This window comes from Amblyomma maculatum, chromosome 1 (assembly GCF_055883805.1).
Source record: "Amblyomma maculatum isolate TAMU_Amacu chromosome 1, ASM5588380v1, whole genome shotgun sequence".
Classification (NCBI taxonomy): domain Eukaryota; kingdom Metazoa; phylum Arthropoda; class Arachnida; order Ixodida; family Ixodidae; genus Amblyomma; species Amblyomma maculatum.
This window is the reverse complement of record NC_139344.1, coordinates 334410391-334433439: the sequence shown is the minus strand read 5'-3', so window position 1 is coordinate 334433439 and position 23049 is coordinate 334410391. Positions and strand designations below refer to the sequence as shown.

The window sequence follows — 23049 nt, the reverse complement described above, 5'->3', positions numbered from 1 at the left end:
AGAACCTCACCGATATCCTGCGGAATATCACGGACACATCTCGCACACTTTCTGCAGGTGCCACTCATGAACTGTTAAAGGCTTTGAACTTTAAAAAGTGGGTTAGTTAATTTTAGTAACTTATTCGTCTAATCACTACCACCACCTTGTCATGCAATCCACCTGAACAGACTGCATGAGCGTATCTTTCACAGCTTCTGAAAACAATTATGTAGAATATTTTGAAACACCCTGTAAAAAGTCCCCCCCTGTACCTCATTCTTAAATGAATTTGGCACTTTTTTGAGCGGCTCTGAGTTGGTGTGCTTCTTTTTGCATGCATATTGTGTCTACCCATGTATTACCCGTCCCTGTGTGCGACCTGCACCGTTTGTTTGGACCTTTCAAACAGGGAAAACCTTCCTCATGCCATTCAAGACTTCCTTGCAGGGAGCACCAATACGTACAGGTTTGTTCAAAAGTTCCCAGGCCTCAGTGCCTGCTTTTTAGCAATATAGTTGGGCAGTTGCGGCTCCCTCAAAGCCCAAATTCTTTCTTGATCCAAGAAGGTATGAGAATCCACCTTCTTCACAAAATGTGGCGCCCTCTGGGAGTGGTTGAACAGTCGTCTGCTACTGGTTGAAAACGCCCTTGGCGCCAGCGAAATGACGGTGTGTGTTCTGGACAGCTACCGCCGTCTGTCGCATACGCCTGTCAAGAATATTAACTACACATGGCCTTTGAGATCAGTTACGGCTGCATAGATCAAGGAGGCCAGGAACTGCGCATGTGCAGCTTGGGCTGGTGGTTTGTTTTCAACCAGGGGAGGCGCGCATGCGCAGAGCGGCCTTGTGAAAAAGGCGGATTATCGTTCTCACCTCTTAGAAGAGCCTTGCAAGCTTTATTGGCATCATGAGCGCCAGGATATACCCCTGAGAAGCAGGCGCTATGTCCTGGGAACTTTTGACTAACCCTGTGCCTTTTGTATCGAGCATGCAGTGGTCATTTTTTTGTCAAAAGTGTGTTTTTTTTGTAATGCTCTCTGCAATATTCAGTTCATGACTGCATTTGCTGCAGTATTCGATCCACGACCACATTCAGTTGTCACTGTTGCTGCTTTTTTTTTTATATATATATAAATTCACCTTCGGTGTTGAAAATTATAATTTTGTGTTCATTCAGGTTCTTGGTAATGAAACAGTGCGTGAAATGCATTGTGTTTGCTGGGTAAAAAGTTAATGCTCCTCCTGAATACAAGCCTGAATAGCTTGCATTCACTATTATTAGCCAATTACAATGGGGACTTGCTGATGTTGTGTGCAAAGGCACGATGCATTTTCGTGAAATTAATTGCTACTCTGAAAGCAACACATAGACCTTGCCTCCTTTTTTCAGTTGCATTTCCTTTCGAACTTTGGTGCGGCCAGTGCATGCTCATTAGCGATATTGGCCAGGAAGGCATGGAGGATAAAACACTTAACTCACTCAAGCTCCTTTGAAAGTTGTTGGCGTTCTTTGAGGCAAGAAAAAAAATCCTCATCTTGATTTTCTGAACACAGTTTGAGAGTGCACCTAATAGTTGGGACATTTAGTGGCTTTGTGGCCTGAATTGCAGCAGCGGACTTTTTTCTTGTTTGTTGATCATGTATGCTTTTTCAAACCCGTTAAAATGACAAATTACATGCCAATGTACAAATAATATACAAATTCAGAACATTAGCAGAGCAAAGATTTATGAAAATATGTGAAAATTTTAGTGCTAGACTAGGGTGTTAAATCAGATGCTACATGATGACACTTTTTATGTTCGGCTAGTTTGGTCACATACCTTCTAGCTGTTCATAGACAGTGAACTTTTTAAACTTTGTAGTTGCGCTATCTATGAGCAAGAACTAGCCTGATAGTATAAGGGTGAAAATTGAAACACGCATTGCACTTTTTTAACGTGCATAAGGATGCATAAAAAATTTTATGTCAAGGATAGTTTACATGCAGCATTAGACAGCTGTCTCTGTAGCTCAGTGGTAGAGCACTGGGCGCAAAATTCGAAACTCGTGGGCTCAACGTGTCAATGTCCGTGAAAGAATGCATGGGGTATTAGGCTTATTTAATTTCTCCGTTATAAATTATTACTTCACACTGATAAAAAATTTTAAAATTTTCTATTCATCTGTTAATCTTCGTTAAGCATTTGTCTAACCAATTGCAGCAGCAGTTTTATGACCAGCAAGGCTCGCATGACCCACTTCTCTGTCTTTGTTCCAATCATCCTATGTGAGCCATATTTAATTTGACTGCTTAGCTATGTTTTTTATGCTGCTTGCAAGCGTAGATGCATCACACTGGCTTCCACTAACCTTCACTCTTCATGGCAAAGTTGAGGTGTTCATTGTCAATGTCTCACAAACGTTCTTTCCCCAGGAGAAGATGAGAGTGAAAACAACTCTCATTGTGTCACCACAAAGCATCAGCTTCCAGTGGCTGCAGGAGATTGAACGACACCAGAGAGATGATGTGCTGCACATCATGGAGTACAAGGGTGTACAGAAAGATGGTTTTGTCTCCCCACTGACTTTCGCCAAATATGATATTGTACTGACCACCTACGAAGTGCTTACGAAGGAGGCCAACTTTGCTGATCTGCCGCACTCCAATAGTAAGTTTGCGCTGAGCATGTATAGTTTGGCTTTTCGGATGACAAATATTGTGAGAGGCTGGTACATACTAGATGTTTTAGCTAACACCTCACTGAGCTGATCTCTTTTACCCGAGTCAAGCATCTATGCCTTGCGATAAAAATTTCCTCGTCATATAAAGAATGCAGCAAATGCGTACAGGTAATTGGCTGGCATCTTTCATTGTGCCAGTTTTGAAATTTGCACAGACTCCATTTTTCAAAATCTGACATGCTATATTTGTTTCGAAAATTGAAAGTCTACGTATTGTAGTGTTGGTCGAATATTTAGGGGAAACGTCAATGTGGACCCGGATCAGGACAAATTTTTCTTTAAGTACGAAGTTTCTAAGAAAGCTGTACAGCTTTCCTTTGTAGCCATATGGCTGCGCTTGGGTGGATGGCAATGAGTAATTACACCTTATTACAAATTGCTCCACCTTGGGGGTTTCCTCTAAATAGTCGACCAACACCATTCCCACTTCGAGTTATTGATCAATTCGCTCTCGCCCTACCATCTGATCTGCTGACTGTCCTGGTGGTTAGCTCAGTTGGTAGGGCAGTTGGTAGAGTGACTTCTCCGGAAAGGCGGTGGTCCCGGGTTCAATCCCCGGATGAAGACGAATGTTTCTTTAACTACGAAGTTTCTGAGAAAGCTCTTTGTAGCTGTATGGCTGTGCGGGGGTGGATACCAATGAGTAATTACTGCCATATTGTAGTGTCACATGTGACAATAAACTCAGCCTCCCTGGATTGCTCGCATGTGCGGGGTGCCGCTGATAACTTGTACTTGTTGGACATAAGGTATACCTGCCAGCTGGCCTCAACTGGCTACGAAAGGTCCAGTGACTTTGATGGGGTTTCTGAAGCTATGTTGCTGAAAAACTGTGGGTGAGTATGTAATTTACACCTGTGCACTGTTTTTTCTGGCAACTCTGATGCAAGTAATTACTGACAGATGTTTGCATTATGGTGCATAATGTGAGGGTCCAGTGCTAGGCGTTACTCTGTGCTGTGAACACCCCATCTTCCCCCAGTCTACACCCACTTTCTACACCCACTGCCAGTCAGTGCACTCTTGCGATGTTCCGTGACACTCCTCTTCCATCTCCCTCTAACCCTTCTTCTGTCCCTCCATTCTCTTCTTGCTGCCATCGCTCCATGGATGTCTACGCTGACTTAGTTGGTTCAGTGGTTTGTAGCTACTGCAGTGAAACAGCTAAGGCTTCTTCTCTTAGGCACAGATTGCCGTTCGTTCCGCAACCCACGCAAGTTCATGCCGCCACCATGCCCCCTGACTGCTCTCCACTGGTGGCGTCTCTGCCTTGATGAGGCCCAGATGGTCGAGGCCACAAACACCCGGTCAGCCCGTATGGCCCTCAAGCTGACAGCTGTCAACAACTGGTGTGTCACGGGGACTCCCATCCAGAGGAGCCTGCATGGTGAGATGACCAGCGTGGCAGTGCAGTGCAGGTCCATTTGGAGTATGGGGCAAGTCCGAAGAGATGATTGAAAGTATGTAGTTTATTAGGATTTCATAGTATTCATCCAGATGTTAATTCCTGCAAGGTCAGCATACCTGAGCCACTAGGGTTCAAAGAATGAAGGTAAGCTGAGTGCGTTTATATAGAGGTTAAAATAAAACTGTTGAAAGATTGAGGGCTTACAGTTGGGGGAAGGGCCATAAAGATAGGTTTTTAAGAATCAAGTTCAGCATGTCCTAAGAGTTATTGGGATCCGTATTTGAAAGAAAGGCAAATTTCATGATTGTACTAGTTGGTGTTAAGGACCTCAAGTTTAAAAGAGGATCAAATGATGCCCTATGTGCATGACCCCACAGGTGGTAGTCACAGTCTTGCCATGTGCCACCAGCCAGAGTTGTAACCGGTGGGCATGTGGTTGCAATCCACTCCTCTCAAGAAATGGGTATAGTATTGGAGATGGCAATATGGTTGGGGATTGCCTGGCAATGCCAGACCATGTGGAACATTGTGGAGCAGTCCCTGACATGTGGGCTCTGCCAAGGGTTGGTTAGACGTAGGAGAGGAAGAGGGTTTGCACCCATCTCTGGTTTGTAGCTATCCCCAAGCTATGGCCTCTTAGAGAGAGCCGGGTTTCACTGGCATTCAATTTCGACCTGTGTGTGGCTATGTACTCACACTTCGTGAGTGCAGCAGTTTCTCAAATTACTGCCTGGAAAGAAGAGCAAATGAGGCTTTCCTGTGGCTGATATATCACCTTGTGGTCTTGCAGCCAAGAGATGAAGGGGTGTGGTCTTGGTGCAGGCAACCTTCCGCTTGCTTTAAAGGAATTCCTAGCCTTCACCATCATTTGGTTTGGGGGGGCGGATTTAACGTCCCAAAGCAACTCGGGCTATGAGAGATGTAGTGGAGGGCTCAGTAGTGGCCATTGTGCTGATGGGTGAGGCACAACTGTAACATAGTAGAGCACTGTAGGGCTTAGCCTTGAGGAGCTTATAGTTGGAATGTTCCAGTGAGTGCGTGCGAAATGTCGCCAGGGGCTGGCAGCAACTGCAACCCTGTGAGGCTGGCCGTCTAGACGCTCTTGTGGGAACCGAGCAGAGGCTGCAGATAGAGGCTCATAGCGAGCGGCATTAGGAGCTGTCGGAAAGCATGTCCACTTTCTGTGCGTGCTCAAAGAAGAGGCTCGGTAAAATGTGTAATCGCTGGCTCCACCCTGTCTGCATATTGGTTGTCTGTGTCGGCTATGCTGCCACACTCTGCACCGAGAACTTTGCTCTGCATTGTTTCTTTTGGGCCTTTGAGGAGTCTCGTGCACTGCTGTGGTGTCTGTAGGAAGGCTGTAGGAACGGCGCAGCACACAGAACGGTCGCGAAGCATGGGCTCCACGTGTGCGGTGACAAAACGGGTGAGAGAGAAGTGCGCAGCAAGCGGCTCACACAATTAGTGGTCAACCCACCCTTCACCAGACACTCAGAGAGACAGACCAATGGATGCCGTCTTGGGTACTGACATCACCATCCAGGATCGGTGGCTAGAGTAAAGAGTAGGAAAACTGGCTTTTCAAGGGGAGCATGAGAGAGCTTTGATTTGTGTTTGCTGCTTTCCGGCACATGCCCCCTCGCTGTAGTATTTTTCAGAGACTGTCTTCGATACCTGATCGAAGCTTTGGGCTTGTTTGTTTGAAATGCTATACTCTAGTCAGTGGCTCTTTATTTGAAATATCTGAAAGTTTGAGTTACTGAATGTTCCTGAAAAGCTGCTGAAAACTGTTATCAGTTATTCGTTGTAATGAAGGTTTGGAGTATGTTTGTCTAATATGTCTAAATAATGGCGGCTAAATTCTGTTATTCGTTAAAGGGTCTCTCCCTCCTTCTATGAAAAAAAAAAAAAAAAGGAAAACCTCGTAGCTTATAGATATTTGGACTCTACCTGACATAGGTGCGTCATACTTTTGAAGTGTTGGACCTATCCAAGAGTCGAACATTAAATTGTTCTTGCATCATAGAGAATATTAAAAAGAATGATACACCTAAAAAGAAAAAGTTATAGAAATAGTAACGTTTTCTTCACAGAGGTGACAAACACTAAAGAAGTTAAAAGGTATGTTTTCTGCCGCAAGGATCTGTGCGTAATATCAGTAAACATCAAAATGTTATATGCTTAATATTTCCAGTTACTTGAAAAAATTCAGCCCATAGTAAAATTGCACCAACAGGCACTCGACTACTGTGCCCAAAAAAGTTGACACCCTGCTATGGGGGTTATTCCTGTATGAACGCTCCAACGTGGAAGTCCCCTTCTAGCCCCAGCGTACCAGCCCCAACAGAGCTGTGACCCGTAACCGGTGGTGCGAGAAATCGCCACTGCGGCAGGTTCGGGCCAGAGAGGACAAACACCGGGTTACATACTTGAACAGGCTTTATTCTGCCCGAGTACACGGCAGAATGCAGCCCTCAAATATAACCGCTGTAGCGGTCGAACGTCCTGTTCGCGTACGAGGGTGAAATAAACCTACCGGAAGGGGAAACACATGTGAAAAGATGAGTGAGGAACGTTCTGCTAACCTGGCGTGGCTTCGCGCTCGCAACTCGCTGCAGTAAGTGCGTACGATGACCAGGTGATTGAGGCGGCGGCAGCGGTCTCCCTGGCAGAAAGTGGCTTTACTGTGGCTTTTAATCTTTATCCCAAGGATGCAAGATCTAATCCTGGCCTCGGCGGCCGCTTTTCGATGGAGGCGAAAAGCAAGGCACCCGTGTGCTGTGCAATGTCAGTGCACGTTAAATAACCCCAGGTGGTCGAAATTTCCGGAGTCCTCGACTGCTGTGTTTCTCATAGCCTGAGTCGCTTTATGACATTAAACCCCTCAAACCATACCATACAAGAAAAAAATTTTGGGGCCACTTAGGCTACGCAGGAAAAATCAGTTGGTGACTGTGCAGCATTCAGTTGGCTTTTTTGAATGTTTTAATCGAAGTTTACTATCACCATAGCACATTTGAGCCCTTTCTCTGTTTTCGGCGAAGCCTTACTGCACTTGTGAAGTTCGCAGTAGATCTACTATGCTCTGTTTCATTTTGGAGTTTTCAAAATGAGTGTGGTGGCGAGAAAGACTGCCTAACCCTATGGGGCGGCATGCATTGTCCCAGTTCTTTAACAGTTCACGATGCATATATATTTTTTCTCTTTGCCATGCAGATCTGTATGGCTTGCTCTTGTTTCTCGATGAGAAGCCATATGATGTTAAGCTGTGGTGGAACGAGTGCCTTCTGCTGCCCTATTGCCGTGGAGACACAGAGCCACTTGTGAACGTGCTATCAAAGTGTTTCATGAGGACCATGAAGAAAAATGTCCTCGACCAGGTGAGCAGCGCACTTTCCAGAGCTTTTTACGGTGTGAGCGACGTGGCATTCTCGTTCAGGTTCATCACTATGGAGGAAAAACATTGGTTATGTAGTGCAGCATTTTTTTACTGTGCTTCTTTATCAAGCAGAGTCGAAGCGCATTCCTGGAAGTTTCATTAGGGGGTAGATGCTATTCTAACACGCGAGGTGGATATGACGGTGGCAGTAATGCCGCAACTGTCGCGCGAGCCTTTTTATTTTGAATGTTGTAGGGGGTCGTGAAAATGCACTTTTCACCTCACTTCTAACGATTTGCAAGGAGAACATTAATAGGCACATATATGCACATACAGAAACACGCATTTTTACAGGTCGAAGGGAGCGCTTGCTTGTCTTAGCAATTTATGTGCTCTGTTAATTTTCACATTAACAGTCCAGACCTTTATTCTTCTTCCAGAAATGTTAGACGTGTTCGTTTCTTCATTCATCATCATCAGGCTAGCTACATTCATTGTTATTTCTTCGTTAGTGCTCCTTAAGAAATTTCTTGAGGTTCCTTTTATACTTGTACTTGTAGAAATAAACATTTTAATTCTTTCCCTCGTAGGCTTTTCAAATGATTCTTTACTGAACCTTTTGTCGCATTATAAAGTGATACTCTGGCCGAAGCATGAGCTTGTGAATTTAGGAGGTATGGTGTCATGAATGCTAGTGATGTTCCTGGATGTCTTTTCTGAAGCATCTATGAAGCACAAACTCTTGCGCAAAAGTTGTCCTTGTGAGAGCCAGGAGCATGTAGCATGGAATTTTCTCATCTTGAAGCAGGAATGCATTTAACGCCTACTACTTTGTCTAACTATGTACAGCCGCCCAAATCTTTAACTGACATGCGTGACGGCCGTATTTTGTGTGCGCCTGCGCCTTAAGACAGATAAAACTTGTCATAATGTCGAGATTAAGCAAGGGCTTGGTGAGCGTTTGCTTATACTTGGACATTTAGCAGGTTAACTCCTCTGTAGTGCTCAGAATCACAGAAAATGCGGCCGTCATGCACGCCTGTGACTTTGGATGGCTGTGCAAGATTTGGGTGGCTGTGCATACATACATTTTTCTCCATCCATCCACCTGTCTGTATAATTCACAAAACTACTGAAAATAAACTATACCTGAAAGAATTTCAGGTGTTATTATGCGAGCCGCCTTTAGGTGTGCCACTGTAAGAGTGTGAGATGCATTAAAGGGGTGGAGATGAACTTTTTCCAGCATATTTTTGATTTGGGATGATGCGAGAAACGTTCATAAGCATGACCCATCACATAGAATTTGCCTGCTCTTAACAAATATATTATAATTGAGTTTCTTCTGCTGCATTGCTTCAGTAGCTGAGCTGTAGTTGGGACATCACGAGTAGGTATAAGGTCACGTCAAGCATACAAAAACTGCAATATAACCGCTAAGTTTCATTGTTATCCATTTCAACTCTTACATTAAACCTGTTAAGCTAGAATAACAGCTTGCGAACAAGCAGATGCCTTCAGCTACTCAAGCTTGCTTTTGTTTGCAGGTCTGATTTTCTAACCCTGCAAGAGCTGATAAACCTTTACAGCATGCCCCTGCCCAGACGGGAGGAAGTATGCATGCAAAAAAACTTTCTGGTGCTCTTCAGAATGGCAGGGAAGTGTGCAGCAAAGTAACCAGTTGCATTAAAGTCAGAGTGCTGGTCCAAAGTGCAGCGAATTCACATGGGGGCTTGGAGAGTCAGGTAGACGGGGCTGGCACCAGGCATTGCGACAACGCCTGTTCTCTCCATGAACATGAACACAGTTGACGTTGACAGCATATCTTGGCAGAGCAGAACCAACCAACTTCGTCTTTCAATCCGGGCATGGGGCATCCATCTGGCAACAGTATTTTACTCGTGGGATGAAATTTCAAAATTGGGTATCTTTTCTTCATTTACTCGATGATTTCGTTTTTAAACATAGTTTTCGGGCACGACAAACAATGGCGTATGGTGTTACTTTGTTTTTCATTGTATGTAAATGACATTGCTGCGTAAGATGCACCAATGAAAAACTGAAGAAAAGAAGCGGTAAGTAAATACAGTAGAATCTCGATAAACGGAACCTCAAGGGACCGGGAAAATATGTTCCGTTTATCAGGAGTTTCGTTTAAAGAGAGAATAGGTTCAGCATTGCGCAATCCACTTCCGCGTAAACACTACGCAGCTGGCGCACGCGCGCGCAGTTGGCAGTCTCAGCGGATCTCAATTTGCGAAATCTAGGTAATAAGGAGAACGGTACATTATGAGAACAAACTTTATTAGAGAAAAATAAGCAGTGAATTTTTGTTCCAGTAGTACTAGTACTGAAATTTAAAAAAAAATGTCAAAAGAGTGGGAATTACCACTTATTGGCTAGTGAAAAAGGATTCCTGAAGAATTCCTGAAGAATTCTTGTTAGGCTCTTTTTGGGGACGGCGTACTTCGTCGCTAGCGCCGTTTTCGTGAAGCCACCACTCTCGAAGTCGTTGATGATCTCCATCTTCCTTTCCAACGCAAGTGCATTGTGCGGTCGTTTTTGCGCTGCCATCGGACCGAACAAAAGCTCTAGGGCTCTAGGGCTTAGGCCTAACTGAACACAACCGCCATGAACGCGAGTGAGCGATGCGGAGGGCAGTGTACGAGCAAACCGGAAACCGCCGGAGACGGAAACCGGAGTGGTGACGCGGGGAGGAGAAGGAGGGGAGCATTGATGCGTACCGCGATGGCACTGCGGTTGTCCAACTAGTTGCGGTTTCGAGTTTTTCGGTTCCGTTAACACGGTGGTCGCAAAATTTGAGTTCCGATTAACGCGATTTTTTTTACATTGGCTTAATACAAAACCAACCAATCGCGAGGCGTTTGTTCCGTTTAAGCGGTAGTTCCGTTTAACCGATTTCCGTTTATCGAGATTCTACTGTACCCGAAAATACTCTATTAAGTTTCTGAAATTTATTCACTTATCTTTGCGCGGCTTATTTTGAGCCGAGTTTTCTGGTTGAAATCCTATTTGTGAGAATGTGCAGTTATGTTAGACCATTATTATCCGCGTTGACTTTTTCCTGGGAGTACTTGAAGACAATAGAGATGTGGCTGACAGTCACTTTAAAATCTTGGCATTCTTATCTGCAGTTACTTTTTTCTACCATTCACAAGTTAGATTACATTGAATCTGCCTAAGCTTTTCAGATTTTGAGAAGTGTAGTTTAACGAAACTTGTAGCTGGGATAGTTGGTTAGCGCTTGAATAAAACTTTTCTTCAACCTCTCAGTACAGGTAAAAGTGACAAATAGAAATGGTGAAGAGAGCATGGGACGAGCACTACAAGCAAAATAGCTTGAGCTGTTGAACGTATGCCAGCTATGTGAATATGACCCTTTGAATGGCACATTTAACCGGTGCCCAAGAATACTGTTGGGATTTTAACAATGTCAGCTTTCTCAGTGTTAACCTTGGTATTCTTAGTCTGTAGGTGCAGGCAGTGCTGAATGTGTATTGCAATGATGTTCACAGAGCTCCTTTGTTCTCTCAATGTGTTTAGAACCAAAAGCTTTGGAAGGAAAGGGTGATCAGTCATGTTATATATTTGCTCTTACCTAATACAAATGCTCTGCTGTGTTAGCAGAGATCTATCGCAAAGTGGTGTTCACAGAAATGTTGTGACTGCTTGTTTCAGATTGATGTTCCACCTCAAGAAGACGTCTTTCACACTCTCGAATTCTGTGCCGTGGAAGAGGTCTTTTACCAACGCCAAGCCGACCGATGTGCCTCCCAGTTCATGGCGCAGATTCACAAGTTTCCTGATCACAATGCCAGGATTGAGAAACTGGACAGACATTCAGTTGCACAGGTGCGTAGAAAGAGTGATTGAGATGGGGCCTTCTTTGTCAACTTTTCAGATCTTCAGATATGATTACAAAGCTGAAACACTTTGCAGCAGTCAAGAGCGCAGTCGTGCATGGCACACAAAAATTTATCTGCTGCATGCCTTTCCGAAGTATTTCAGACAGTGAGCACTATATGGCATATGGCAGTATCTTTTCTTTCGCTATGCTTGAGTCCTTGCCATGTTTGGTTACAATCAATTGAAACTTCACATTGGCCGGGTTTGCTTTCACCGAAAAACAGTTTTCGCAAAAGTTCGGCTAGCAGATTGAAGGGTAAAAGCAGACATCTCAAAACAAGAAATTGTCCCGGTTAGCAAGTGTTAGTTTGCAGTGCATGTGGTGGGCATTTGTGTCACTCACAGTACATGATTAAATGTGCTCCCACTTGCCGTGGCTTCTACAAGTAGCGGCAAGCCACCAGTGTTAGTTTGCAGTGCATGTGGTGGGCATTTGTGTCACTCACAGTACATGAATAAATGTGTGCCCTCTTGCCGTGGCTTCTACAAGTAGCGGCAAACCACCAAAAATGCCAGAACTTTCGAGTGCGTCCTTTTCTATGTCGTACCCAGCTGTTTGGTAATGACCGACCTCTTCAGTTTTGGTTTGTGGTGGTCCTTGTGGGCGATTTTTGACTCTCACTTCTGTTATGAATGAACATCAGCTTCTCTTTTTAGTGCTTTTTCTCAACCTACTACTACAAAGGAGGCCTTTGTTGAAATGAAATTTTTTTTGCATTTGGCCTTTAATTAGGATAAAACGAGTCCCATGCAGCGCTACGACAGTGCACATGATTGTGCTGATCTCAAGACAGTAGCAGTGCTGCCACATTGACTGCAGCTGCTCAAAAGCTTTAGTATGTACAGCTTCCAAATTGATTTTGTTTTTTAGTAACTTCCCAGCAGCGTTTACCAGGTATTTCTTCAGCACCCCATGCAGGACCAGGGTTTTGTCACGTCAGTAGAACAGTTGCAGACAGGTGGACAGCGCTCTGCATGCATGCGCATATTCTCGTCCGCGTCGTCGCTGACATCCTGCATAGGGTGCTGAACGACCCATCTTTGGTGCTGCTCTGATATTGATAAAAAATTTGGAGAGCTGAACCTGTGGGATAGAGGCAGTTGAAGGCATCCACTCTTACCCACATGTCCCCCCTCTCAGGCTGCCTGTCTGTCATTGCCTTGGGAAATGAACTGTGACCACACCTCGTGTGAGGTATAGAGTGGTGCAGAGTAGGGTTGGGCCTGTCGAGATCATGCCAACTGCAAGCTAATGGCCCTTTTTTCACCTTTCGGGTTTTCATAACCCAGATTTTGAGTTTTCCCGAATTTTTCTTGGAATATCCTTCAAACTAAGTGATTATGTACAAATACATAGAACCTGCTGAAGTTTTCGTGTGATGGAATGTTTTCAAATTTTCTCTTTACAATTTTTATGAGACACGCAAGTTTGAGCTTATGGAGGTCTACTGTAGGCATGGAGGAAGGAAACAACTTAGGAGAGGCCCTCGCCATTCCCAATGCATTGGAGAAAGTGTTGCGGAAGTGACGTCAAAATTTAGGGTTAGCCAAGTCGGGCCATTAGCAACGGCGACGCTGCTGCTATGAAAACTCGGGCCACTAGCAACAGCGTTGCTAAGGGCCCTAGGTATGTGAGTGTCGCGGAGAAAGAGAATGCGAAGGGTAAAGGAGGAGGAGAGACGTTGCAGCGTCTGGTCGCGGCGCGGCCGTGCCGGCTTCAAAAAAATGACGTCAGGGCCTCTTCTAAGTTCTTTCTTTCCTCCATGACTGTAGGTCTCTTCGATTTGGCTTGCACTGGCTGCACTAGTTCTGAAAAGTGCTGCAGCGGTGCCAGGTGATCACGTGAGCGTGCAATGCAGTTCCGACACTGGCGTGCGATGGCAGCTGCCAAAACAAGCGCATTAGTGTAGGACATTGCAACCTAGAAGACGTGTGCGCGCAGTATACATTTTAATTTCATGTATCGCATGCTATAACATGATCACATCCAATTTCGAAGCCAGCTGCCGTAGGCCTACTGCACTCGATTGGAAAGTGACGACGATCAACTATGGCGACAGTGACGTTGACTGCGACCAATTAAATGACCAACATATGCGCGGCGTCATGATCGTTACATCGGTCTGCGAAGATGCCATTCGACCATGCACCTGGGTACGAGAGAATTAACGTTGTAAGCAGTTGCCACGAGTATTAGTTTACATAAGACTGCCTAACGAGACGCCTGCTTAAGGAATTTCGGTCTGTGTCTAAAAGCGCTGTTGCTGAAAAGACGCACATACCTCATTGCGCGGTGTGTACGCTCTCAGACGTCTATGTACTCCGTGGGCAACAAGCTTGACGTTGCAGAGTCTCTGCACACACTATCGTCTGGATTGGGTCTCTCCGCACACTTGACAAGATTGATCTATCGCAACTGATTTCTGTTCGCAGCTACCAGTCTTCTTACTGTCAAGACCAGTGCCACACAACACTATACAGAAAAAACAAATTCTACACAGGACAAACGCGCGAGGGTGCTGTATCGCGGCCACATACTGCTACATATGTGGCCACAACTACATATTAATACCGCTCCTGACCACCAACAAAATGCTAATCACTAGCATGCGGCCAACTACCCTGTATACACAGCCATTCGCGGATTCGTTAGAAACAAACCATTCAGGTTCTGAAGGTGACGGACTTTACAAAGCTCTGCAGAATGATGCACAGCGTTGTCTGCTCTTGGCAGAGCGGCGCGTATGTCATGCTGCACTTTTTTCTGCATCTCCTCTGGAGTGAGTGCAGGATGGGCGAGAACTCGTGCAGAACTAGTCCTGCACTTTGACAAAACGAGGAGAGAAGTGCAGACGGCGTGCGGGGTGCCGGCAAACTGGAGGGGACGGTGCTGCACTGCTTGAACTAGTGCAGCTGGTGCAGCCAAATCGAAGAGACCTTGCATTTGCTGTGCTATTTTTGGACTGATGCAATTTTCACTTTCATATTACTGAAGGCTTGAGTTGCGGTTTTTGTAGGTTCCATGCTGTATATTGTGCCAAAATGCCCACCACTGCATGTATTATTGCTTTTATGACCTGTTTCTTTTTTTTTTTGATGATTTGCAGTTACTGCAGCCACTTGTTCAATTGCGTCAGGCATGTTGCCACCCACGTGTCGTCCGTGGCGCCTTTTTGGCCATGAGGACAGAGTGAGTACGCTGACTGTGAAAGTCTCCTGGATTAAGTTTAGGTGGATTGAAATGTGGTCTGTTCCAAAATTGTCTACTTTGCAGCCCGGGTAACCATTAAGCTCATCAAGGAGGCATGCTGTAGCAGATATGTGATGCTTAAAAAAGTGATTTTTAAAAGGTGCTTAAGAAAGTTTAATAGGCTCTTCAAGTCAATCTTAATTAAAAGTGAGCCTTTATGTATGTTGTTACATGCTAGCGGGGACGGGACGCTGAAGTGGGGAACAGGCGAATGTGACGTCAATCCCGTAACGCCGGCCGGTCATCTAGGCCGGCCGCGCGATTTGCACGTTTGCTTCACTCCATCCCGTGCTTTAGTGATCGACGGATTAGCGCAATCTACTGCTGGTGCCGTTTGTTTTCTCCATTTCGGTCGTTCTGTGCTGAAGGTTTTGCATGTTCAAAGATTCCACAGGTCAACCAGCAGATACGTAGCTGTTGCGTAGTGGTACGCCACACACTTTGACACCCTCTTACTATTGAGCCTCTTTTGCTCAGTTGTAAAATAAACGGCATTCGATGTTCGAAAAATATTTTGCTCGTTTTATTAGAAAACAAACATTCTTGTGAGTACATGAAGTGACTAGTGGCTATCAGTACAGCTTTCCGTTGTGCGAGCGATGGTGGTCTAGGTGACGTGATGCTTTATAGTTTCCCAGAGGATAAACTTTAGGCGCAGTGGGTCTCTGTCATAAAAAGGAAAAATTTCCTGCCTTTGGAATTGGCTGTGTTTCGCACTGATGATTTTTGTGCCGATGACGATAATCAAATCTTGGCAGCGATTGCGGCAACTTGGGATTCCAATGAAATCAGTACGGCTTAAGTCCGGTGCCGTTCTGTCATTGTTCCCGCACCTAATTAGGTTGATACCATTTTTGCACGTCCGGCTTCCCCGTTGTTACAGAATACGAAACTTTAAACACGATTTGCGGCTACGTCAATGATTACTAATTAGGTACTGGAAGCAAAATGCGTGATTGGTAGAACGAAGCTGCATTTGCAGTAGTCTTTATCTGGAATGCCGTGCTGCTCGTGCGGCAACGGCGCATTCGCGCATCATCTGAAGGCAGCACTGCCTCCTCATGTCACGCCGGCCGCATCTTCCGCAAGCTGTCCGTGGATCATTTGCGCTAGTGTCAAGAAAGCGTGCTCAAATTTATTGCTATAACGGAATGTGAAAAATTAACCCTTATTGACGATTGCTGATCCGTACCGAGATGCTGGTAGGAGCGATAACTGCGATACAAATAAGTTTCTCTTCACAGCTGTGTAGCAGCAGTCGTCGGCGCATCGTGGCTGATCCGATCTTGTATACATTAGAGAGATTTAGCACACCGTGATCCGCGATCCGCTACCGTGACCCGCCACCGCACGTTCCATTGCGCATGCCCAGATCACTTTGATGCCGATAGATGGCGCCACATACTTGACGTCGGCACATTGACCTGCCGCATTGGAACCAATCAGCTTGTGCGCCCCGCCCACGAGCGGTACAGGGTCACGGTGGCGGATCGCGGATCACGGTATGCTAAATCTCTCTATTAGCTCTTCTGCTAAGGCGGCGCCGTAAATAAGGATATCTTCATTTTGTGTGAGACAAAGTGATTTACAGTAGGCAGTTCTATGAGTAGCCTATTTACTACAGCGCTGCTCAATCTCCAACTGTCGTCTGCTGTGGCGCCGATGCGTAATAATGTAGGCCTAGCAACGACCAGGGAGTGCACTCGGCCAGAGCGCCCGTCTGCTGTGCTCTCTGTCGGCACCGTTCCAGTATGCTCGCTTCATCTGCCGCTGAAGATGCTGCGAATTTGTCTGATTTCATGATGTGGCTGAAGCCTGACCAGTTTTGGCGTTGTGTTTAACAGCGCACCGCGCAAACTAAGCTGCAAAGACTGGATGGGCTGCAGCTGCAGTACACGTGCATTTGTCATTGCGCCATTTTATTTATTTATTTTGGATACCTCAAGGGCCCTTGGTTGAGGGCTTTACATGAGGGGTGGGCAAACAACCTGGTGTTAATAAAACAATGTCTCTATGGCTTTCTTGAAATGGTCCGGGCTTGTATGAAGGATGGCACTTGTGGGAAGATTGTTCCAGTCACAAGCTGTTTGAACAAAGAAGGAGTGAAGATGGGTGACGGTGCAAGCAGGTGGAGGGTAAACGGCCTTATGGTGGCTTGTGCGGGCTGAAAAACGATGAGCAGGCTGAATATTAAAGTTATAAGGAAAATTGTGAAACGTTTTCTAGTACAAAGTCTTGCAACAATACGGCGTTGTTGAGATACTCGGAAGCTGTATAAATGTGCTGTGGACTAGGATTGCTTGCTATACAATGCTTATTCTGTTGGTTACTACTGAAACATGATTTAGTATGTAAAGGGTAGCTGTTAAAGCAGGCCAGCTGGTGCGCTTTTCGCACTCGGGTGCCGATTTCCGACTCATGCAAATGTGTTGACTTCGCTTTCGCTGTCGACGTACTTGACAGCGTCTTTCGTGGCACTGTTTTTTTGAAACTGCTGGGTGCTCGAACATGTACGGTAAGTATCCAAGTTGTTTTGCTTTGTTCAAATAATTAACAACATTTTAAATTGAGCTCCCAAATCCCCTGAAGTAACGAGCACGCAACAACATCGCCAGCGCTAGCCTGGCATTCCGAGAATGACGTCAAGGTTGGCGCGGTCAATTATGGACAGCAGCGGCATTTGTTCGGAGGGCGAATCCGCTGGTGCTTGTTGTAAAAACTGCTGTTTGTGTTCATTTCTGCCGTTTTTAAGCACGTTACTCTTGCTCAGCGGGCAAAAAACTATAAAATGCTACATCGAACTCATTGTTTCAGCTGCCCTTTAATGACTGTTTCGTTTTGCTAGGACAAAATTCAATGTGCACGTGCAAGAATCGATCATTGAGAACTCGGCAAAAAAATGTGGACTACACTTTATAGCACACCACCAGTTCCTTATTATCAGCACGTTGCTCATGAAAGGAGCATGTAGCTTCACCTCAGGAAAACTCGGGGGAAGCATGAACAAAAAGTGCGGAAAGTTTTTTGCATTGGTGCTGGCATCATTTTAGCCAGAGGAGTGCACTTTGTCTGTCTTCCTTTTTCTTTACCATAAGAGAAATAAAAAAGGGGCCTGACATGGCTGCTCTGTAATCAATTGTTCAAATTTATATTACACTTTTGGGCTTAAAATAATGACTGTTGGAAGCCAATACAGACTGTGCTTTGCCATAGTCCTATTTCGGGACTGGTAGTTCATGTGCCTCGCCAATTTTTTTTATTGTGCACAGTTCCCTTTCCATGGAGGAACTGCTGACATTGCTGATCAAGAAGACGAAAGTGGAATGTGAGGAAGCTCATCGACGTATGGTGTCAGCAATGAATGGTAATTCTGTTGTGGCATCTGCCAGAATGAACTTTTTGTGGTCCTTTTACTTGGTTTTATGTAGTCAAAATAAATAAATGACAGGGATGCTAGCTGCACTTCAAAACACACTGAGGGGGAACCTTATCAAATTTACAGTGTCTCAGGTCTGCTGCTTCTTGGCACTTCTTACATTTTCTATTGTATTGTTCTCCGGCCTGCACTTACCCAGTCTCAGCCCCAGAGAGCACGAAACGCTTTTGAAGGCCGAGATGTCTGGACTTGCTGGATACCAAAAACATCTGAGTATCGTCAAGTTCACGGTGTCAGCAGAAAGCACTCCTATGTGTGTGTGTGGCACGATTGACGAGCCACAGTCTCAACTGATGGGTAGAGAATGCTACTTATGGAACTTATAAATTCTGTAGTGATATTTCTTATAGTACTGGTTATGCAGCCTAGCGTCTTGGTATGCTCTCGAAAGGAACATACTGAAAGGGGTTTCAAGTCATCAAGTGTGCTCCATAAATGAAGATGTGTTTTTTTCCACTCTGTAACCCTCCTGCTGTAGCGCCCTCGGGCTAAGCGGGGTAATCATTGAATAAAGAAATAAAGAAAGGGGTGTCAGGTACTTTGCTTTGCTTTCTCCGAAGCATGACCACAGAGTGCATAAAAGCATATAATCAAAACCTGCAGGCAGCAGCAGGTGATTGATACGAGATGCTTTCTCAATCAGTGGGAGTAGTCATAAATTATATATATTTGAAATCGAGATGCAAGCTAAGGTTATCGACACTACCACCTGATTTTTCTGATAATGCAGTCGGCTCGGCAATTGTGGACAGAAATGTTTTAAACTTGCTACCTGCACTTCTCATTCAACACTTTAGGAGCCGCAAAGAAGGGCCTTATTTTGGTCAGGCACATTTGTATCATAGCATGCATTGTAAAAAAAATGTTATGTTATTCATAACTGAGGGAGCCTAGCCGATAATTCACATCATCGAAGTGTTGGTGTTCTGATGTCCGTTATTTTATTCGATGGCATTATTACATTCCCAGGAGAGGTAGAATACTCGTAGAACTTCTGTCATCACCCTCCAATGAGGGCTGCTTACTTGTTGCTGGTAGTTTGGACATCTTGGTACCAGCTGTATCTTGGGGTTGTTTGCTGAGCTTCCAGGCTGGGTCAAGGACGTATTCAGCGAGTAGTCTTCAGGCAGAAAATGCAGACGACACTCTTGTGCATACGGTGATACCGTGCCTTTCACCTTTCATAGTGGCGTAGCATTCGACCAGGTGGTCCGTCGTAGCTTTATGATCTGGGGGCACTGTGCTGCTGTCTTTGATTTTCTCCCCTGGACTACCCAGAACTACTCGGTGCCCTTGTCCATCATTCGGTTTGCCAGGGAAACTTCAGTTATTGATTTACTGTTCGGAAATGTATTCTTTTTGGCGATTTTGGTTGGACTCGATTGAGCAGGGAACAGACTCGCGACCTTATGCTCCCAGCTGTTCAGTTTTCTTTTCCTTCATCAGGTAATCATTTCCCAGAGATATGCAATGTTTGATTTTTGCGTAGATATTTCGTTTAAATGCGTTAAACTTTTTTTTTTTTTGCACGATTTTTCTGTTTTGCTACATGGCGAGGCTGCACCCACTGCTTTTTTCAGGGATGGCAAGCATTCACATTATCCGCGAGGAATTGAAGGAGGCTGCCGACACGTACAGACAAGTGCTATGGTCGGCCAAGGACCACAGCAAAGATATCAAGACGGATCGCCTGCAGCAATTGCATGCTCTGCACAACCTGGCACTACTGCTAGAGGTACACCAGACCTCACGAGAAGCAAGCGAGGCATCGTCCACGGCGGGCAGCGGTTGCACAGCACACGATGAAGGGAGCAAGGGGAGTGTTATACTGGAAAGTGAAGTGCCTCACGCAATGGTTGGCAGCGGCCGCAGCGACGCTTCAAATCCAACATCAAACTGTGATGAGAACTCTGGAGGCTTTTATTACAGAAGTATGGTTTCGGGTAGCACTAAGGTGCATTGTGATCCTGTAAATATGTCACCAAATAGTGTTGTCGATGTTGGTACTCGTGGTTCAGCAGCGGATGCCATTCCCCAGGATGGCACTTTGCAAACTGCAGTTGAAGGAGCAAGAAAGCCAGCCGAGGGGACGAGGCCAGCTGTGGGTAAGCAAAAAGTTTGTTACATTCCACAAGCTCCAAATGACGACAGGCTGCTTGAGGAAGCCGCTAAGCTGCGAGAGTCTTACCTTGAAGGATACCTGACTCCGATTCGTACCGCTCAAGAGCAGCTCTCCGAGGCATTGCAAGGTGTCAAAGAAACAATAAAAAAGTTGTCGCTTCCAGCTGCTCGACCATGGTGGCACGTTCTCCTGGATGCAAGCTTGGAAAAGAGTAGGGACGAGTGGCTTGTTGCAAGAGTGAAGGATGACCTTCAAGCAAGAATGTCGACTGTAGAGAGCTCGAGCCTTAGTGACACGTAGGTACTCTTGAAAAAATTTCCCTGGCGGTCTGCCTTCAAATAAGTAATGCTTTAGGCTGCTTTTGGCCTTTACAATTCCATCCTTTTTTTTATATATGGCAAGCAACTGTGCCTGAAAAACCTGATTGCTCTTTCTTCTTTTTAAATGTTCTTTGTTACTGCTAATCTAAATTGTTTTTGAAAGGGAATCTGTCATAATGTTAATTATTAGCTTCTTTCTTCTTTTTTTTAATTGGTTGGTTCCTTTTATGATTACTGCAGATGCCCTACACTTTTCATCTTTCTTTGCTGTTTAAAGAAAACATTCTTTTGCAGGTACAGAATATGCAGATGTCTGGTTGCCGCATTAACTTGTTGCATATTACTTCATTCATGAACATATAATGTGATGTCAAACATGACCGCCTTGCTTTATGCTTGTTGCCCCGAATGCCACACTGTTTTAAGGTTCAGCGATGTTCGTGGATTGATGTATGTGATTTCCACACGGCTCTCGCGGTTGGAGGTGGCTAGAAAAGACCTGCAGGGCGCCGTGGACTGCCTTTTTGCCAACCCGTCTACTGAGGAAGTCATGTCAGCCGTTGAGTGCCATCTCAGGCCTAGCAAGAAAAGAAGGAACAAGTGAGTAAAAGGATGTGCTTTTAATCGGTGCATTTAATTTTTCCTTTATGCATAATTTCAACTGCAGTCTGATGACTTTTTTAATTAAAAAAAAATAAGGCACATTGATTTTATCTTTCTCGTGCTGTTGTTGCATTGATTTTACTGCAGTTCTTAACTATCGGTACTTCTATACTGTCAGGCATCAGGGTTGTCTATATATAAATAAAGAAATACTTTCTGCCTAACTTCTACGGATTATATATATGTACAGTCGTGAGCAAAAGAGGAGAGACCACGCTAACTGCTTAGATTGCTTTTTTGATGTATAAAAAGATGTGCCAGAGAAAATTGCTTGGCCAAGAAGGCAAGTATATTATGCATGGTACCTAATGCACTTCTCAGAAATAACTGTTTCACTGTCAGAAAAAGCTGGCGGGTAGTTTTCTCAAATTGCATGGTCTCTCCACTTTTGCTCATGACTGTAAATATATTTTTTTCCCCACGGAATTGCCTTCCTGCCACCATCTTGGATGGTGCATATTTTGAGGATGCCATTCAGAGAACACTTTTTAAACCTTTTTATTAGTTTGCATAACCCTTTTCTTTTTCAGTTTTTAAATTCCACTCAATTCTGTATTGCATTCAGTCCTGGAAAGAAAATAAGTGAGCGAAGAAATACATTGATGACCTGGTTGCAGGGCGACATTCAAATGCAGTGCAAAACTCTTCATTGCTAATTAGAGTTTATGTAAATGAAAAATAAGTGAATAGCCGTGGACACTCTCGAGATGAGGTTCAAATCAAGAGTTGCATGTTGAAACTCTTTGTTGTTTTGTGCAGATGCAAGTACTGCGTAGTGCACGAGCTCTTCAACATGTATGAAAACCATCTGTTTTGCTTCACTGAGGGTGCTGCGCATGAGGAAGCACAAGACATGGAAGAAGCGCTTTTAGGCTCGCTCCGTCGTGGGAACTGGGGTGACAGTGAATTAGAGAAAATCATCAAGAGCCTCAGCAAGAATTCATTCATCTCAGGCATGTCTCTTGGTTCGCATGAGCACTGCATTGTTATTTATCTCTTCACTAGCCCTTTAAATCTTGATGTTTATTAACAAAACACGTTGCTAGGCTAGTTGGTGAAGCATGGTTATGTAACAAGTTATTCTGTGCTATTTAAATGACACGGACACAGGATGGGCGCAGACTTTGACTAATTTTATTGAAGCAGACACTTATATATAATCAATGAGTGACCGAGAGTGCATGCGTCTAGGAAATTCCTCGCTAGAATAAGAAGAGCAGACTACATTCAACCGTCTATTTAATAATCTGTATTCGCTGTCTCGCAGAGAGAGTGAGATGTGGGGCTGATGCACGTGTCGCCCCTTTCCTTGATAAAAAATGCTTCCGACAATTCGTGCGCTAATCCGTTCTAACTTCTGCGCAGAATTTTGATGTCCTCAGGTCATGGCTCACAGTGCTGGCTGTGTCATCTTTGAAAGAGTGGCAATTGGCGGGTAGATTCTCGCAGATGTCCGACACACTACCAAGTGAGCATTCATGTAAGATCATGGTATGTTTGCTCACACAGCGGCCAGATATACTTTGCCACATTTTAGGGGGAATTTCGTAAACCACACCCGTGGCACACTGTAGTTACGGCTTGGTGTGCTTCATCTCGCAGCCTGACCTCTCAGGGCTGCCATTGCTGACCTTGGGGCACATCTTAGCCAATTTATTTGGCACCGAGAAGACCAGTGGTGCGCCATACTTGTTGCCAACCTTTTTCAGGTTGTGGTGATACTCTGTAGGGTATCACCACTGGCCTGGCACTGCTACGTTGTTGTCTCAGTGCTTTCTTTGGCCTCCCTTTCATCTTCTGCAAGAGTGCCTCGGCCACTGCTGTCAACGTGATGAG

The 23049-nt window shown here is 44.9% G+C and overlaps 1 protein-coding gene across 1 annotated transcript in view; it reads left to right on the top strand.

The window, feature by feature from the left end:
* LOC146207473 (E3 ubiquitin-protein ligase SHPRH) overlaps nt 1-23049 on the top strand; it is a 61808-nt gene that overhangs the window by 17989 nt on the left and 20770 nt on the right. Inside the window, exons 7-15 of the mRNA XM_084587645.1 lie at nt 2401-2635; nt 3892-4095; nt 7333-7496; nt 11195-11368; nt 14530-14612; nt 17942-18036; nt 19689-20526; nt 20977-21150; nt 21973-22166. Of these exons, the coding sequence (XP_084443771.1) occupies nt 2401-2635; nt 3892-4095; nt 7333-7496; nt 11195-11368; nt 14530-14612; nt 17942-18036; nt 19689-20526; nt 20977-21150; nt 21973-22166 (2161 nt within the window). The remainder of the gene's footprint in view (nt 1-2400; nt 2636-3891; nt 4096-7332; nt 7497-11194; nt 11369-14529; nt 14613-17941; nt 18037-19688; nt 20527-20976; nt 21151-21972; nt 22167-23049) is intronic.